Source organism: Pseudorasbora parva, chromosome 8, assembly GCF_024679245.1.
Source record: "Pseudorasbora parva isolate DD20220531a chromosome 8, ASM2467924v1, whole genome shotgun sequence".
In the NCBI taxonomy this organism is placed as follows: Eukaryota; Metazoa; Chordata; class Actinopteri; order Cypriniformes; family Gobionidae; genus Pseudorasbora; species Pseudorasbora parva.
In genome coordinates this window covers 37,204,231-37,223,994 of record NC_090179.1, presented here as the reverse complement: position 1 = coordinate 37,223,994, position 19,764 = coordinate 37,204,231, and the positions used below count along the sequence as shown (strand labels likewise).

Here is a 19,764-nt window from a genome sequence, read left to right as displayed (position 1 = left end):
ACGCCTCAGATGTAAAGTTATTCACTGTCAAAGTGACTCAAAAATGAATGGGAGTCAATGGGATGCTAACAGCAGGTGACGGCTTGGTTAGCAATGGTAGCCCCTATGGGTGGAACGCTTTCCGAGTGCTAGATTACCCCCTTGGTATTTACAAGCTAAATGACACGTCCCGTATTAAACCAATATGGGACACGATTTGTCCTGTATTTTACATAGGTCCACACATAAGGATTTTGCAGTGTGGAGAATAATAATAGCAAATATAAATAAATCAATTTCACAATAAGTAGTACGGAAACTCATTTGCACACGATTGCATTTTAGCCACATTGCTGCCATATCAACAAAGTCCGAGAGAACATGCCCTGGAAACTTCTGCGTTTTTTTTTTAAACTTGTGTCCACCGTTTGAACACAAAGATCTTCAGATATAGGGCTGGATAGGAAAAAATCTGCGCCATGATAGCTGATATCTGGGCCGAGTCTGCGCAGTAGCGATTTCGGGACGGGAGTTGTGCAATAGAGAGCAGGAAGTAGAGCAGGAAGTACAGTCGTAATATCAAAAGCCCGCCCACACTCTCACAGATGCAGAACAATTAATTATGTTGGTGTGAAATAAACAATTAAAGCTAAAGCTCCAATCTGCTCCCAAAAATCCAGAAAAAAGTCTGTTAGTACCTCAGTGACAACTTCACTCAGAGAAGACGTCGATCTCAGCTGTCAATCATGACGTCATACGATTGAAAACGGGGGGGTTATAAAAACTGTTTTTTTTATAGCATTAAATAACTAACTAAAACTAAACTTAGTTTAAAAACGAACACTTGAAATTAAATCATCGTGATGATAACTGCCTTCTAACTTAGGTGGGAAAATATTTATTTTATTGTTTTGTTTGCCTCGCGTCCAATTAGAAAACACAGAGGGGCGGCTATACTGGGACCGGTCACCGGGGGGCGATCGAGGCGCCAAAGCTTCAGTTTCTGAGAGGGGCGCTGCAGGCTTGGCTAAACAGGCCTACATTTGTTTGCAACAAGTTAGATGAAATATAATTGATGATTTGAAAAGAGAGATATTTGTATTGACTGATTATGTTTAGTTAAGATATCAAACAGCTCTTTTATTAGCCTATTGGGAAACAGAAATTACAACTTCTTAAAAATGTTAAGATCACCTGTTTTTATGACAAACAATTCTCACCAATATGTTTGCTGAACAACTGATACTAAAATGCACCCATGCTGTTTGTAATGTGCAAAACAAGGGAGGTAGCAGGGTAACGAATTTTTCATTTTTATTTATTGATTTGTGTATGTCATTTAACATTGATTATTTTATTGAAATGCAACATCAGAATTTATTGAGATATTGAACTGTTTCCAATGATTGAAATATATATACAGACGGAAACATGTGGATTCTGGATTCTGTGGAACTGGATTCTGTCATCACAATCTGACTGCTATTCACTGCAGTCTCCATATATTGGATTTTTAAAATTAAAATCTGCAAGTGAAATGAAATAAAAGGACAATTAAGATATTTTGGCAATAATAATTGAGTTGAAAAACATTGTAATATACCTTGTTTCAATCAAATGACATTTTAAACCAAACAATGAACAATTACGTTTTTGTTTGTTCCGTTTTTTCCCAGGATTGCCTTGGATGGAGAGCTCTGCCTGGTTGACTGAAAATTTTCAAAAATATATTTGGGTTATTTCCATTCACATTTAATCTGTTTTACCAAACACAGACATTGTCTTACCATAGTATGGTTTTACATCTGAAGGACGACTTGCAGTTGGCTCAGGAATGGGTCTAAAAGCTGGTGTTTTTTTTCACAATTAGATTTGTATCATTTATCTTATCAAATAATAATAAATAGCCTGAATCAAAACCCAAAAAATGACGAGTCACCTTTCTGAGGATGTTGCCCCTGCTGCACAGCGGATCTTTGAGCTGGAGCAGGTACATCATTTTCTTGACATGAAAAAGTAAATGTATTATTTTAACAAAAATCATAAAAAGGTCATTTGAAACAAACTTGAAAATGAAGGCTAATGCAGAACCTTATAGTTTGCGCACGTTTGTCACTAGCAGTGAATGATGACCAGAAGAATCACATACCATAAACAGTTGTAAAACCCCTTCTCAGACCTTCAGAAAAGATACAAACATGATTATTTTCAGTATATGTACTATATTTCTGTTATAATTTGTTACTAAGGATATGTTTAGCTCTTTCGTGTTTTAGGGGCCTGAAAACGCAAACTTTTGAAAATGAGTTTTGAAAACTATATACCTCTATCATTTCTGTGTAAACTAAAAACAGGAATTGGTGAAAACTGTGACGTCATGGCATGAATAATACAGCGTTTTTACTTGTTTTCGTGGCCCGTTTTAACGAGGATTATTTTGACAATGCTGTCGTCTGTATGAGAAAAGTGCATCACAAAAAAAAAAAAAAAAAAGTTTTTAGTACATCATTGTCATGTAAATGATCGTTTAGTTTGGTTTTCCCTGTTTGCCTGTGTTCTTATTCATTTGCTGTGTTCGAAATTGCCCTCTCTATCCTCTTTCATTATTCCTTACATTACCCCACTAAAATAGTCCACTCTAAGGAGTGAAACAAAACGAGTGAGTGAATTTGTACACCGAGGGCTGCTTTTGTATAGTTTGTGCTTGCTGTTTAATAATTTTTTTAAATGTAGCAAACTGGCAGCTCCGGTAATGAGACACGGGAATTCATTCAGGGAGCAACTCTCACAGTGCATTATGGATATTCTCTAGCTGTTGAGCATTGTGGGATAGAATTAGTGCACTTAATAACATCCACTATTAATTTGGACACTACTACAAATGGCTTTCCCAACAAATAGTGCCCTATTTACAGGTGTGTAGCCGCAGCCATTGTTAGTTCTTGCCTTGGTTTCTAATTGAATTACAAACCTGTTCCCTCTTCTATTACCTTCCCGAGCGTATTTAAAGGTGGTGTAAGTGTTATTTCAAAACCATTTTAGAAAAAGGACTCGGGCCACGTCCAATAACAAACTTGTAGCCAATCAGCAGGTAAGGGGCGTGTCTACTATTGATGGTGAAAAGAAAGGCTCAATGCACGTCATTATTCAAAAGACACGAGTCACACAGGACGGACATTAGCCGAGAACTAATAACGTTATATGCTGGCTTTTGGCTTTTTTGTGTCATGTTCGCTTGTTTGTCCATTTGCGATCGTATTGTGTCTCACTTCAGCGATGATAAAGACCCGTTCCTTTCCACACCGTATGGAGCGTCTAAATCTCCTCACTGTCTGTTTCAAGTGTCAGCTCACAAAATGTCTCCGACAAGTAAGATACTATACTCCTAATATATGTTTGTTTCCTCTTTTTTATGATCTATATATAACCCTTACCCAGTCATAATTGTAATAAAAATTTGAGAACTATTTGTTTTGTGATCGATATAACTCTAATCTTGTCATAATTGTAATTTGTTCATTAGTTGTACTGTCATGCCCGTCTACTATCGAGTTGTTCATTCGAACAGTTTATGTTTTTGTGATCGCTATAACTCTAATCTTGTCATAATTGTAATATTGTTCATAGTTGGACTGTCGTGTTCGTGTTCTATCGAGTTGTTCATGAGAACGGTTTGTGTTTTTGTGATGAAGGGGTGACTTTTTCATTGAATATTCAACCTGGATTAGTTACACACAGATTCTGCCATAGTCATTGCCTGGGTTACGTATGTGTGGGGCGGAGCTATCAAAATAGGGCCGAGACCCTTTTGTGGGTAGGGTGTGTTTGTTTTGTTGGTTTGAAATATCAACAACGGTTACCAGATAGCACTCCCCCCAACTTTAAGCCCTTTGTTTTCCTTCAGTTCCTTGTCTAGTGTTAAAGTTGTGTGTGTGTGTAAGTCAATTTAATCGTCTTCCTGCTTGCTCACTTGGATTGCTAAAACTTTACATCTTACAGTTACAGTTACTTTTTTGCTCTAAACTTTCCTTAGACTCCAGTTTGAAACTCCTGGTCTAGAAAACGGATGTCAAAGCGGCAAACAAATTATGCTAGACCTTTTCGCATTTGCTGTTTCTTATATAATGACATTTATAGATGTTTACGTGCACCTTGTGTTTTTTCAAAACCACTGGCTTGTAAGTAGCCTAAGTGATGTTTCTTACCCCTGTTGTTTCTGTTTCTCGGTTCACTGCTCTCTGTATTCTGTGTTTCCACTGGGGGGTTATTACCTAAGAGTCAAATGGTTTTCATAAAGGTCAAGAAACTCCACAAAATGCCACTCACTGAACGTCTCTGCTCACCTTCACTCTGCACTTCGTTAACATGATTAGATTTGGACGATCTATTTGTATGTTTTCCTGTCCAAAAGAAGAGAATACTTTTAATCAGAGATGAGAACTTTAGTTTTTTTGTAAAAACAAGAATTATTATTTTAGTGCTCACCACAAAATTTTGAAAACAAGCTGAATGTAATAAAAAGGAGAATAAGCAGTCCAGCTCCAGCAGCAAAGTAGAACCAGGGATTTAGCTCATCGAGACTCTCTACAGGGACAATTACAGCATATTAGAGGATTTCAGCAAAATTTGGACAGTATGATGTTTATAAAACACAAAATTATTAAAGGGATTAACAAATCAAAGTATTGTTGAGGCTCATAATTAATTACTTGTAAAAATGTAAACCCTGGATAAAAACATGCCACTTTATATTAAGTGTCTTTAACTACAATGTAGTAACATTTCAATTAATAATTTGATACAATGCACGTAATTGTGTACATATATATTCTTACATGTTACTTAAAAATACCCAAGTAATTAATTTCTATAACAGTGTAATTACACTGTTGACTCATCCCTTACAACTGACTAACCTTACCCTTAAACTTACACAACCACACCTGTCACACCTCAGTAGCAGCAAAAGTGTTTTGCAATACAGTATGAAACCAAACAAGTACAATTTTAGTAGTAAAGATACCTAATATAAAGTGCCCGAAAAAAGAAAAAAAAAATTACAGTTAAAATGGCAAAGTAAACACTTGTTTTACATCACATTATATCATTTTGCATTTAAATGCTGTCAAATGTATGTTTTTTGCAAGTAAACTGAATGACCATTGAATTATGGTGAAAAACGAAGAAGTGCATGAGCGCATATAAATATTTTTGTTCCGTCTAAGTTTTGTTAACAGTTTTGTACACTGTGTTTTTCTGTTACTTAGTTCATATTTATTCCATTGTTTTAGCATCACGTGTGTCACCCTGTGTTGGCAATGTTTTATGAACAAGCCATAGATTCATCATGTTGTGAAACCTATATGTAGTAAATGTTTTTTTACAGTGTAGCATCTAGAAACATGTGATAACTGTTCTGCATTGATATTTGTGGCAACTTCCCCCAGTCACAATAAGCTCCAGATATTTCCAATTACTGAACTTACTCTCAACTGGACGCTCTGATTCTCTGATTTCCAGTCTCCGGCATTCACTGCTTAGCTCACAAAAGTACGGGCCGATGTCTGAAGGCTCCAGATCATGGATGAGGATGGAGAAGTTTCCGTCATTAAACAGAAGAGGGAAAACACTCACTTGTCTTTGAGGACTATCAAAGTAGATACTGCCATTGTGCATGATCCTTAGAAGACTAGAAAAGGCTCCATTGGAAAAGTGGCTCCATGTCACTGTTTCCCTGCCAAAGCTTATATTAAAGTGGCACGAGAGAAAGACTTCAGATTTCAGAGAGGCGCTGATGGCGACCTCTGTACATCTTCTGTTCCAGCGGTCCAAAGCTAAAATGGAGGGGCAGCAAAATATAACTATATTATATATCATATAAATATATGATATCATATCACACAGACACATTTTCAACTCTTAAATTGTTTTAAAGATGTTTTTAAAGATGTCATTAATCTTTAACACAACAATGTAAAACTAAAATAAAAATACAGCAATAAAGAAATAAATTATTTAAAAAAAAGTACAATATCATACTATTCTTTTGCACCATTATTAATAACAATGTAGTCAATATTATGATTTTGTTCATCAGCCTATGCTACATCATAATTAATTATATGGTATTTTGAACCTACCATGTGAAGACACCAAAGCACCAAAAAATATCCAAAGATGTGTAATGTACATGATGACAAGACCAAGTCAGAGACTGAGAATGTGTAGACTGGTGTCCTTCGCATGTTATTTCCTGTGAATTCACACACAATGCCTCTTAAATGTGCCAGAGGTGCACAGTCACAGCGCAAATGACTCAACTTTTTTTTTACCTGTAACTAGTATATATGCTGCTATGCAGGTGATGTAATTATAAAGACAGTGAAAAATGTGCTTTGCAATATTTGATAACATGACTGAGGGCAGATCGAGTTTATTTTGCATTAATGCTTTGAGGTTGCAGAGTCAAACCCCAGGCTACCTCAGTTTAAACAACAGGTTTCCATTTCCACTACCACATCCTGTAGCAAAATCAAAGTGAGATCATCTTAGTTAGATGCATGCCCTGTTGCAAAACAATACGGTTATGCCAGAGAAGATTCTTCTCTAACTCATTCACAAAGCATTTAATCACTGACATCACTGATGTCATAGGCTGCAGTTTCTACTTACCTTATGATAGAAAATACATCTTGTTGGAGGTATTGCATTAGTTTATTTATCATATATCATTATACACTGCAAAATCACATTTACTATCACATCAAACATGCAAGTTATTTAACTGAAATGAAGATTGTTCCCCAGCTACAGCAGATTTTTCCCCGTTTTGAAAGTGTACAGTATGTGTAACTTGCTTACTGCATAAGCTATAGTTTATTTTAAGATCCGTTTGCAACATCCACAACATGAGCATGTGAAAGTATAACCACAGTGTTTCAATAACCTTAAAAATAACATTGGGGGTTTTAGTTTTCCCCTTTAGCTTTCTTATAGTGTGCTTCATATTACAAGTTCATCTAAATAAATTACATGTTTTATAGCAAGCTGTTGCTGTTAACATTTAATCCTTAAAATATATTTTAGCATGCAACTTGTCAACTTGTTTTTTAGCTTTAGCTACCTACTTATTCTTTAGGTACTATAACTTATTCCGTTAATAATGCTTATTCTTTAAATGAAATAAACTAATTTAATAATTGATTATCTTTACAATGGAACTGAATCAACACTTAACTGACTTCAGCTGAACAACTGTTTGCATCATTGGATTTTTTTCCTGTTATCACTGTAAAGCTGCTTTAAAACAATCTGTATTGTATAAAGTGCTTTATAAATAAAGATAATTGACTTAACTTTAGTGTAGGCTACCATTTTAAAGATTAGACACTTGATTTTAATCGAATAGTGAGTATTTTATTTTACATTAGGCCTACCAGAAAAAATATTTACTAGGCCTAGGCTAGTTATTTTTTAAGGTAACTTTTCAGACCAAGGATACAGGAACTTAATAGCCACTAGTACTTTTAAAACTGAAATTTCTACTCAGAATGCAAATAATACATTGAATATCAGTGAACCAACAACAAATAAGAGAGAGATGAGACAGGGGATTTAACGAGAAGATATGAGAAAGAAGGTCCATGTCAGAGGTTGCTAAATAAATTTGCAGAAAATGCTGCTATGTTGAAAAGCATTATTCTACCTCTCACGTAGAGACTGTTTACATGACTTCCTTTCAAAGCTAGATAAAAGTTTACTAAAAGTAATTGCGTCACCTACTGGACAATAGTCGATAGCAATATTCAAGTCAAGGTTAGTCATCTTTATTTATAAGACGCTTTATACAATACAGATAGTGATAACAGGAAAATTATGCATTTCGGCTGTTGCTCAAAAAAAAAAAAAGTTATACTAATTATATTAGTCACTAAATAGCCAAAGAAAGCTATCCGAACTAAGCACAAACGCAATAAAAATATAAAATAAATGCAGTTAAAGCAAACTATACAGTTTCAATGCTTGGTTGCACAATGTCGACTTTCTTGATTGGCTATAATATACGCAGGTTGCAGCCAATAGAAATGCTTCTCTGTCAGTGCGCGACCTCACTAAACCAATCAGACTCTCCAGTTCAGAGATAAACCGAGATTTTGGCCGAAAATATTAACAGAAAACGTGACTTTAATAGATGTGATAACAGAAAATTTGATATGGATAAATAATTGGCTAAGTTATGTCTATTAAACCTTTGTACGATCACAGCAGAACAACTGCCCCTGAGCCAGAGAGAGCAGTTATTGAGGTAAGTAAACAGCTTCACATAGGCCTATATAAGTATTTACACATTACAATAAGTAGGCTACTGGGATAAATACTGATCCACGATAACGATCAGCGTCAAGCAACTGTTAAAGTTGCAGTCCGTAACTTTTTTGGGGTTAAAAATTAACCAAAATCATTTTTGAGCAAGTACATCTTAAGCTGTTCACAACAGACGCTTGTGATAATGTGTTCTAATTTGAGTGGTAAAGAAAGAGTCCCAGCTAGTAGGCTAACGTTATATTGCATGTAAGGATGCTGCAGGTGGCGGATCATTTATAGCCTTTTTTTCGCAGCAGCTGGAATTAAATTTATAATTTTGATGGCATACTGTAATCCAATCAATCAATCAATCAATCAAACTTTATTTGTATAGCACTTTCCAACAACCAAAAGGAGGACTAAGGTGCTTTACATTTAAAACAGAAAAACATCTACAATAAATAATATATTAATACATGAAGCAAACAATATAATCCAGAAATGTCCAAACAATAATCATCAGTGACAACTGGAGATTCACTGTACTGAAATATAAATCTACTGGTAAAGGTAAACACACTAATTAGCCTACATGTAGTCATAATGATGTTGTTAACATTAACAATTTTCGAACAAAGTATAATAATAATTTGCACGGTTTGATGTGATATGAGCTAAGCGACTGTTGGTAGCGCAAATTATTTACTTGGTCAGAACAAAATTGGCAGACATGTTACTTACTTGTTCAGTTGACATTTTACTGGGGAAATTCTTATTTTGGTCATACTCCAAGATGTAGAATCTAATTGTGAAGTACAGTACAGTCTCCACACCGGTGGGGTGACTGACAGCCACACATACTCCTCAAAACAGATTCATCCACACTGAGGAGCCATGCAGATGCACAACCAACGTAAAGATGATAATTCTGAAAATAACTGCAACTGCAGGTTTCAAACAGAGATGGCGACAAAGAGCCAAAACGTACTGCAGCTTTAAAAAAGAATTAATCAAGAGATTAGTTAAAAAGTGCTGATTCATCCAGTATTGAAACAAATTAAGTCTTTTTAAGCAAGTTATTTTATCATTCATTCAATGCGATTTAAAATAAATGATATTGGGGGGAAAATCTAAATAGTTTAAAGCAATTAACTTTTTTTTGTCAGAACCTCTAATAAATCACATACATTTTGTTTATTTGTGGGAAAATTGCGATCTCTAAAAAAAACTGTGATATAACCTCATGTGATGAAGCAGGAGTGGAATGGAATGGAATCAGCATTCAAAATTGTATTTATTATAGGCTATATTAGAACAGAAATGCACATTTAGGTAGCCACATATTTTTAAACTCCATATCCAGATGGACATACCCAAAATGGACATACCCAGACATTGGATTCTTTGAACCCAGTAAATGCACCTATTCAAACAACCCAATTTCTGGGTTTGTCCATTCTCAACCCAACCTGGGTTGTTTTTAACCCAGCATTTTTTAGAGTCTTACATTGCCAACACAAAACTTTTTTTTATGTAAAATGATAAACATAACATTTCAACCCTTTAACTATTGTTTAAGAAAAGTGATGAATCAATCTTATTATATATTATTATCCAGATTGGTTAGATTTTTAGAAAGTTGCTTAATTCACCTTTACATTTGTGTTTTATAATTTTTGATTTTCAAAACACTAAACTAAGACGCTTCCATCCAAAACATTCAGTTTTATTTAACCTGAGGACAAATGTTTTTATAAGGTTTGTTTGAGCTGTTCAATTCTGAATTCACCACATATTCAGATTTCCACACCATTGGCCAAAATGCCACAGATAAATCTCCAAGCAGAGATTCTGTTCAATGAAGAGTTTGTGCCACACAGAATTCATAAAAGTTTTTCATTTATCTTTCATCTTGGCACTCATATATGGGGAAAACATGTTTATAGAAGATTTTATATCTGAAAGGTCATTGAAAGCACAAAATTAGTTCTGCAGAGAAGCACACGAGATGAGAGAATCTTAAATCCAATGATCCAGAATAAGAATATTCAGAACAACTATAGCAATAACTTAAAATATAGAAAAGCTGACATGCATTTAATATACAGTAGCCTAAATACAGCCGAGCAGTGTTCCTGTTTGTTTGCATTTACATGATTTGTGCACATAACTTGTAAATACTGACAAATAATTTCAAAGGGAGTTCAATTTACATATATGGTTTACAAATGTATTCAGTATCAACCTTTTTTTATAAGTAGAAATCAATAAATTAAAATAGAAAAACATTTTAAAACAGATAACAGTCACAGGATTAATAATCTGTTAAAGGGAATCCTGTTTTTATTTCCCACTCTTGTCAGCATCTCGCCGATTGCAGCGTCTCGCCTGGTTGACTGAAACAACTGTGTTAGTTATTCTCGGCCATATGATAGAAACATTTCCACAAACATTAATTATATCTTACCATATATTGCCGTAGAGTCAGAAGTTCTGGATGCTGAAAATAAATAAATAATACATTTTAGCTTACTAATTTTATAATATTCTTAATTAACACATTTGAGCTCAATTACTTAAGTTTGGCTTGATGAATCATGTTTTTGCAAAATATAAGAGTATGACATATATTTATTGTTTGTGTATGTCCTCACGGAATGGATTTAAGCAGTACCTTGCCAGACACAGAGGGTGTGTGTGTGTGTGTATGTGTGTGTGTGTGTGTGTATGTGTGTGTGGAGGTCTGCTCTGTGAGAAGACAGTGGTGTACAAAATTTTGCATAATTTTGCATTTGGGGCCTATTGCAGAAAAATAGGATAAGGGATTAGGCCGGGAAATCTTGGTGATCTTGTCAAAATGTAATACACCGCTGTCATGTAAACGTACCCTGAAGGCACACTCACACCAAGAATGATAACGATAATGAAAAATAACTCTTTATTAGTGGAAAAATTGAACAATGATCACCAAGATATCCCGGCTTAATCCTTTATCCTAGTTTTGTGCAATAGGCCCCTGGTCGAGAATCATTCTAGTTGCCGCTTTCAAAACAATCTCTCCCTCATGTGAACTGACAGGGGAGCTGAAGCTCATTAAATATGCAAATCTTCTCCAATCCTAGCCGTGAGTGTTTACATCTAAGTCTCCAGTGCTGTGCGCCCATCAGAACCCAGCATTCAGGAGAGAACCTCAAAAGCAGTGTAGCCTATTACTTATTACTTTTGATGTTTTTGAATGTAAAAACCACACGAACGTCATTAGTTGACCTCAGACAACAGTATAAAAAATAAAAAGAGCCAGTTCATGACACCTTTAAACAGACAGCAGTAAAGGCTACTGCTCCTTTAAGACCTAATGCACGGATATGCGTCGTCTTTCTCGACTGTATAAAGATCTCTTAAGGCATATACAGACTGTCTGCTTGAATACTCATCAAGATGGACATGTTGACATACTTTTTGTGTGATTTTGTCCGTTTTAAGCGCAAGACTTGAAAGAGCTATGGGATGAGATGTGTGCATGCATTCGGATGAGTCCACAGAGACAGATCTTCTCACAGCGCACCTCATTCGCTTCTTCTGGCTCTACATCCAGGTGATGACAGCGAAAATGACTGGTCATATTGGAACATACGGCAGCACTCGCATGCATTGAACAAAGTTTACAAAGAGAGACATGTTCTTTTATTATCGCGATTTGCTATTGTATCACTGAAGAACCAGCATGTAACCCATATTAAAGATGCTTCATCAGATGTGAGATGAACCGCAGTGCAAGTGAGTGTCAATCCCTGGGTGGAGAACCGCTATTGGATTTTTAGATTCGGACGCAGCTTGATGCCTTCCTGCCTTCAAATGTGTCCTCCGACGCAGCTCGAAAACACTTTGAGTGTTTTCGAAGCTTTGATTATGTTTACAGTGTGCAATATAACATGAGTTCATGTTTCGCGTGTAAAAAAACACAGTATTTTTCACACTATTTACTTATCTGTACAGCGCTGTTTTCTCTGTCCTAAAAACGGCCTGATGATTTCCTTGTTTTATGAAGTCCCTCCTTCAGAAACACGTAACGAGTTCTGATTGGGCCAGCGCTTCCCGTGTTGTGATACTCCCCCATGCAAGCTCTGAATGCGTGCTCTTCTCCACGTGGGAGAGCAACAAGACCACGCCCCTTATTTTGCATGTTCTTGTGGGCGGAGGGTTAGTCAACAAATGGTTCTAGTGACGTCATTCCTGCAGGAAGTGCAGAGTCCAAACCGGTGTCATGACAAATCCTGTCCCCCTGTGAAATCGTGTCCGCAAGGACCCCCAGAGCGATTCTATTGGCTGAAAGAAATTTTAATAGGTAATCTGTTCAGAGCCTGATTACAATACTTACACAATCGTGTTTTGATTTTTGCTGTTTAAATTGTGTTAAAATAGTCTTTAATGTCTTACAAAGCATATGTTTCATATATTAGTAGTATATAACTGAAGCTATAAGTGCTTATATAAGTATATAATTCAGAACATGTTTTTGCTCCCATTATAGCAATCAATTAAATATTTCAAATAAATGTTTTGAGTGTGTACTTAGTATGGCAATGAATTCATAGTTTATTAGTTTATTATTTAGTTATTTTTAAACAATTGATTGTCCAGAACCATGTATAACAACTTTTGATCAGGCATTTAAAACCGCTACCAGCGGACACGATTTCACAGGGGGACAGGATTTGTCATGACAAAGGCCGTTTCGCTGTAGGCTTTGAAAGGGAACTTCTGTTAAATAAAATATCTCGCTTGGCATTGAACTTTGAGCTTTATAATTTTACAGGAATAATTTATGCTCTAACACAACATTACACACTAACTAAAGTTTGAAAGATGAAATCGAGAAGAACGGGACCTTTAAGCTTCAGAACGGCTTATCAGAATCCATTGGGTGACTTCACGGACACTACTCTGCTCGGGCCAATCACATCGTGTATAGAGTCGGTAGGCGGGGCTTAACGAGTTGGCTTGTGTGTTACTAGTAAACACAGAAGCTGGCGAACGGCGGTCTTTCAAATCAGCTTTGACGGCGACTCTGGAAGATTTGGAGTTAAGCTTTTCTCTGAGAAAAGAACGGCACCTTCGTTACTCTGATTTGTTGAAGCTCTATCACATTGTACGGGAAGCCAAACAATCCAAAAGTGGGATGAGACAGCGGGCTGTTACAGACCTCGCGCCTCGCGGACATGTCATCTGCGCGGTTCAATAGACCGAGCCGCGCGGCCGACTCGTCAGCGCAGCGCGTGTTTACTAGCGCTACCCAATGAGCAGCGCGGCGCGAACCATAAATGCACTCAAATATACAATAAAGAAACCCCTCATTCCTTACAAACATTGGTTCTCTGCTAAGTTTAATTGTTTTCCCCTACAGTAGTGGAATTGGGGAATTGGGATTGGGGATGAAATGCATTTTATTGTGTTTATTATCTTGAAAAGTCAAGTCACACAACAGTGTATATATATATATATATATATATATATATATATATATATATATATATATATATATATATATATATATATATATATATATATATATATATATATATATATTATATTGATAACAAAGCCATTGCTTGTCTGCTTTGTAGGCCTACAGCTCTTTCCTTACAGCCTCTATACATGCACAACACTATTGACTTGTAACACTATTAAATATAATTTAATTTGTTTTCAAGGGGAAAACGCCTAAACTTTTGAATTAATGACTCTGTCATCTAAAGCCTCATCAATTCTGTTTAAAATGTCAGGAGTAGTTAAAATAGTTTCTACAATGTGCCTATAGCCATGTTACCTGACACATTTACATTAAATAGCAGAGGTTTATGGGTAAAATGTTAATTAACAATAATTGTAAAATGCCACATGAACTTTTATCTGTTTAAATTGTTCCGTGCGGCTCGGTCTATTGAAACCGCGCAGATGACATGTCCGCGCGGCTCGGTCTATTGAACTGCACAGATGACATGTCCGCGCGGCTCGGTCTATTGAAACCGCGCAGATGACATGTCCGCGCGGCTCGGTCTATTGAACTGCACAGATGACATGTCCGCGCGGCTCGGTCTATTGAACTGCACAGATGACATGTCCGCGCGGCTCGGTCTATTGAAACCGCGCAGATGACATGTCCGCGCGGCTCGGTCTATTGAACCGCGCAGATGACATGTCCGCGCGGCGCAAGCTCTTTAACAGCCCTGCTCTGTCTCGTCCCACTTTTGGATTGTTTGGCTTCCCATACTATGATCTTGATGTGGGTCTGGCTTGTCAGGCTAAAGAAATCCTATGATGATAAATTCAGCTTTGAGGATTATGAGGAATAAATAGACTTTACTATATTCACATAGAAAACAGCTTTTTTTTTTTTTGTATTTTAATAACAAATGCAACCTTGGTGAGCAGGCTAGCCTATTTACAGAAAGTGTTGTTTTAATAAATGTGATAACAGAAAAGTTTTGATACGGATAAAGCTGCATTTAGGTAATCTTATTCCTATGAAAACAGTTAATTCGGACAATTCATTTCTAAACTTTTACAATCACAGCAGAACATTCAAATCTGTGCGCTGCCGCTGCTCCGGAGAGAGCATTTGTGATATTGATAATACATTTAAAAACAGATAACATAATTTATCTTTTTCCCGCTGTTTTAGAATTTCTTTGATTATGCAATAATCTTACCATGTTCATATACTGTCGTGATAGAGTCATTTGGATCTGAAGCTCTGAATCCTGATAAAAAAATTAAAACAAAGATAGCCTAATAGCAAAATTTTAGCTTGCTTAATTTTAGTTAGCATAGAACTCAATCAATGCCTTCAAGTTTGACTTGAAGAATCGTGTTCTTCAAACAAAAGAGTATATTACATCTCATTATATATTTATTACTTGTTAACACTTTCAGCAGGAATTTCACACAGAAATTAAAAACACTTGCAAACTGTAATTAAATTAAATGTAAATTAAATGTGAATTTTGTTTTTGCAGTCATATATCATATTTTGTATAAACATATCAACTGGCATGTGTGGCAGTAATAAATGGCATTAATAAATATATCAATCCACTCTTCAGAAAAACAAACAAACCCTGATCTTAAAATCTCACACACATTTTTTTTTACTGAACTTACCTTCATTAATAGAGCAAGAGGATGATCTCATATATCTCATACAACGGTTCTGTAAGCCTAAATATTATTTTATAAACAGATAAATAGGAGTTGGTTTATTGTTTGTCTAAATAATGGTTCATTATATTTTTTACATTGGATAATAAATAAATAGTATAAACTCACCAGTGCGTTTAAAAACAATAAAAAGCAGAGTGAAAAATCCGGCTCCAGCAAAAAAGAATAACCAGGAGTTCAGATTAGAGTTCAACTCCACAGTTTCTGTGCCACACATAGAAATGTTATGTTTTATAAATGTAAAATGATTCAGTAGTTATATTTAGTCATAATTATTTTTTTTATATTTTTAATTTAAAAGACTGAACTTACTCTCAACTGGACGCTCTGATTCTCTGATTTCCAGTCTTCGGCATTCACTGCTCAGCTCACAAAAGTACGGGCCGATGTCTGAAGGCTCCAGATCATGGATGAGGATGGAGAAGTTTCCGTCATTAAACAGAAGAGGGAAAACACTCACTTGTCTTTGAGGACTATCAAAGTAGATACTGCCATTGTGCATGATCCTTAGAAGACTAGAAAAGGTTCCATTGGAAAAGTGGCTCCATGTCACTGTTTCCCTGCCAAAGCTTATATTAAAGTGGCACGAGAGAAAGACTTCAGATTTCAGAGAGGCGCTGATGGCGACCTCTGTACATCTTCTGTTCCAGCGGTCCAAAGCTAAACAGTGGAAGAAGCATTAAAATGTGACATTCAGCTTTTCATCTCACACAAGCAAAGCCATAGATATGGAGATTGAAGAGACATTTCTGGGAACGCTTTACAATAAGGTTTTATTAGTTAACATTGGTTAATGCCTTAGTATGAACTAACCATGAAAAACACATCAGTCCAGCATTAGTTAAGCTTTGTTAACTTTAGTTAAAGGGATAGTTCACTGTAAAATGAAAATTCCTTCATTTCCTCACCCTCAGGTTGTTCCAAAACTATGGTCGCAAGTTCCGTCGTTACTTATATAGTTCAATGATTTGGTGTTTTCTGACACCATCGTTCCAACGAACGTTCGCAAACTGCATCGTAAACTTGTGTGGTTGGAACAACAGCTCTTGACCTAAGGTTAGAAGCATAGTTTCTTGTTTGCATGACTTGGACTTAATAAATACTTATCTTGAGCAAAATAAGCAAGCTGACATTTAGTATTCGAATACATACAAATGTCCTTTATGTCTTTTAGTTTGTCAAGAGAATTAAATCACCTTTTTAGTGTGGAGTGTGCATGTGCAAACGCGCTCTGGTACGTAAGAACAAGCCTATTATTGAATCAGGAAATAAAGCAAAATAACTGAGAAAAATAAGAATTAGTCCTCAGGTGCCATGTCCATAATTTATAGCAAAAGATCTAGCATGAATTCGATCTCAAAAAAATTCATTAAAAGCAGTTATTACTCCACCACCCGAAATCATTAACCAACGTGGTTGAACGACAGATTTGCGACAATACGGTTTCGGGAAACAGTCATGACTAGCTAGTTGATTTCTTCAACGATGCATAGTACTAGTTCAGCAGTGAGTTACGTCGTTGTACGGGAGACGCATCCCTGTATGAGTTTCTTTGTTCTGCTGAAAACAAAAGTAGATATTTAGAGCAACCATTCACTACAAATAGTATAGGGGGAAAATACTATGGCAGGGAATCTATCTGCTTTTTTACAAACATTCTTCAAAATATCTTCTTTTGTGTTCAGCAGAACAAAGAAACTCATACAGATTTGGAACAACCTGTGGGGGAGGAAATGATGACAGAAATTTCATTTTTTGGGTGAACTATCCCTTTCATACAAATCCAGCTGTTTATGGTTTGTTCATGTTAGTTCACAGTGCATTAACTAATGTTAACAAGATTTAGATAATGCATTAGTAAATGTTAAAATTGACATTAACAAAGATAAATGAATGCTTTATAGGTTCAATTAATTATTATTATTAACTAATGAACCTTATTGTAAAGTGTTACCCTATAACTTACCGTTGGTAGACCCCAGAGCACCAATTAATATCCAAAGCTGTAAATTGTATGCCATATTTGTCAAGCAAGATGTCTTTGACAGTCACCAACAACTAATGGTATCGCCTCATTCAAATAACCCTGTTAAGTCTAGTCACTTGATATTTCCGGTAAAAGCGTGCACACACACTCACACATTGCTTTTCATGATATATGGGGCAAGGTGTGATTTCTCTGCCCAACTCTTTATCCTTGTGAAAAAGTATGAGTGTATATTTTTTCCACTTGAACACATGGTATAATTTAATTCAGACCAAATGCAATGATTAAACGAACATGTTATGGTCCTACGCCTTCCAGACGATATATATTTACAAAATACATCCATTTTTTTCAGGCCCAAAGCATGTGACAGCCCTGAAGATGTCAAACCACACAGTTTCCTCTAATATTTGATATTTACTGTGCATGTACAAAATAAGAAGTCATTTTAAAATGTATCCGTTCATTGTCAGACAAAATGTTCACAAATAGTACCTTTAGGGGCAGTACCCTTAACGAGACAACTTTGTACTTTTAATATGTACCTTCAGGGTGTGTTCACACTTGGCATGTTCGATTCGATTAAAACGAACCATTGCACGTTTGATCTGTTCATCGTTTGAATCACTGTCATCTGAACCCTGGCGTACACCAAACAGGTGGACCAAGACCCCTGAAAATATGGGTCTCGGTCCACTTCCAAACAAACTTTGGTGAAAATCAGGGAGAGCGATTAAAATGCTGATTGTGGTTTGAAAACGCCGCACTGATTGGGAAACACCTGGTTGCCTTAAAATTTTGAGTTCATTGAAATTAAAATTTTGAGTAAATACAATTGTATTTTTTGAGATTCACCAACCTTTATTAAAATATTATTAAAAGTTGTGTAAGCATATTGGGTATTTGTGTGTGTTTATTTGTGATAATGCAGTGAAACATGCAAAATAGTGCTATTTTCATGATTTATCAAATGTTTTATGTGGTTCAGATACAATTATATTTTGAGTTTCTATTTATTAAACAAATTTCCTTCATTGTATCAGCTCAAATTTATAATTTAAATAAACTCAAAAATTTTAAGGCAACCAGGTGTTTTAAGGCAACCATGTGCTGCTGTTGACTTTCATCAAAGTTTCAATGCTGACCCAACACACTTAAAACATTGAAATGTCAATCTTAACCAAAATGATGGTTTGGATCAAAAGTCAACATTGTATTAATGTTACCATGCTGTCTAGGAATGTGATTGGCCTGACCAGAGTTTGGTTTTTCCAGCTCACAATCCAACGAAGAGTTGCTATTCTCTAACTACATAAAACATGCAACTCATTACTCATTCCATGTGCTAAACGCTGTCCCCATTTCCCATTTACATCATTTAACACTCCGTTACACATGTACGTCTACAGCGGTGCCTCAAACCGTTTGAACTCATCATAGCTAACTCTAAAAGGGCATCACCTATAATAGACTGAATAGTCATTAGAAAGAAACAATAATACTAATCAATGTGATTCTGTTCCTTTCAAGATTTTGTTTTCAGTTCATCTAGCCTACCCCTAACCATACCATTTTCTACTGTGTGAACTGAAATTGCTTGTACACCCGTTACATAAAATACATGTCTGTATCAGGTTAAAAACTGATGGCTGAGGGTAGCCTACTTTACCGTCACAGTTTGAGTGTCTGGTTTCCATATTCACCACATCCTGTAACAATGTCAGTGTGAGATCGTCACTGTTGGTTAAGATACATTTCTTGCAAAACTAGTGAGCAACTATATTAAGCCAGTGATAATTAATGGGGATCTCACTCACTTAAAAATATTTCTAAAATAAAATGACCACATTTTTTTTTTCCAGTGGTCCATTTTTTTTTTTTTTTAAAGAAAATTAATTAAGTTTAAAAGATCACAAATCATATTGTTTTGAGCTAGTGATTAAAACATTGAGCCAATAGCTAGTTTATTTTCACATCTGTATGAGAAGCACACAAATCATGTGACGATCACTTAAAAATGAAACACTGACATTTTGCCTTATAATTTGGAGAACCCTGTCTGTGTTGTGTGTGAAAATGCTTTTTGTGATCCTGCCCAAGTATAGTTATGTTCTGATGGTGTTGGCATGTACTTAAAATTCATTACAGAGGCTTGTAGTTTATACATATTTCGCAATAACAAAAGAAAAAGAACAAAAAAACGGTTATAAACAGCTGATCATTTTAAATCCCCTTCACTGTAGCGTAAATGTGCTGTGTGAAAAGTGTGTCAAGGA

At 35.8% G+C, this 19,764-nt stretch overlaps 1 protein-coding gene across 1 annotated transcript; it reads right to left on the bottom strand.

Annotated features, from left to right (window-relative positions):
- Positions 1-1,163: 1,163 nt before the first annotated feature.
- Positions 1,164-6,263, bottom strand: LOC137085284 (uncharacterized). Its single transcript, XM_067451837.1, has 10 exons — positions 6,120-6,263; positions 5,466-5,813; positions 4,465-4,563; positions 4,323-4,379; positions 4,185-4,250; positions 2,129-2,158; positions 1,919-1,981; positions 1,767-1,826; positions 1,629-1,688; positions 1,164-1,505 (listed from the first exon to the last, which is right to left on the bottom strand). Exons 1-10 carry the CDS (start codon positions 6,169-6,171, stop codon positions 1,462-1,464), a joined length of 879 nt encoding a protein of 292 aa, XP_067307938.1. The 5' UTR covers positions 6,172-6,263; the 3' UTR covers positions 1,164-1,461.
- Between the last annotated feature and the right edge of the window lie 13,501 nt (positions 6,264-19,764).

Excerpts from the sequence above, each read along its gene's own strand:
- LOC137085284 (XM_067451837.1), bottom strand. The coding sequence starts at position 6,171 with ATGTACATTACACATCTTTGGATATTTTTTGGTGCTTTGGTGTCTTCA. Across the intron at positions 1,982-2,128 it reads GGGTTTTACAACTGTTTATG|AAAATGATGTACCTGCTCCA; the intron begins GTATGTGATTCT and ends TTTCATGTCAAG. Across the intron at positions 1,827-1,918 it reads GGGGCAACATCCTCAGAAAG|CTTTTAGACCCATTCCTGAG; the intron begins GTGACTCGTCAT and ends AAAAAACACCAG.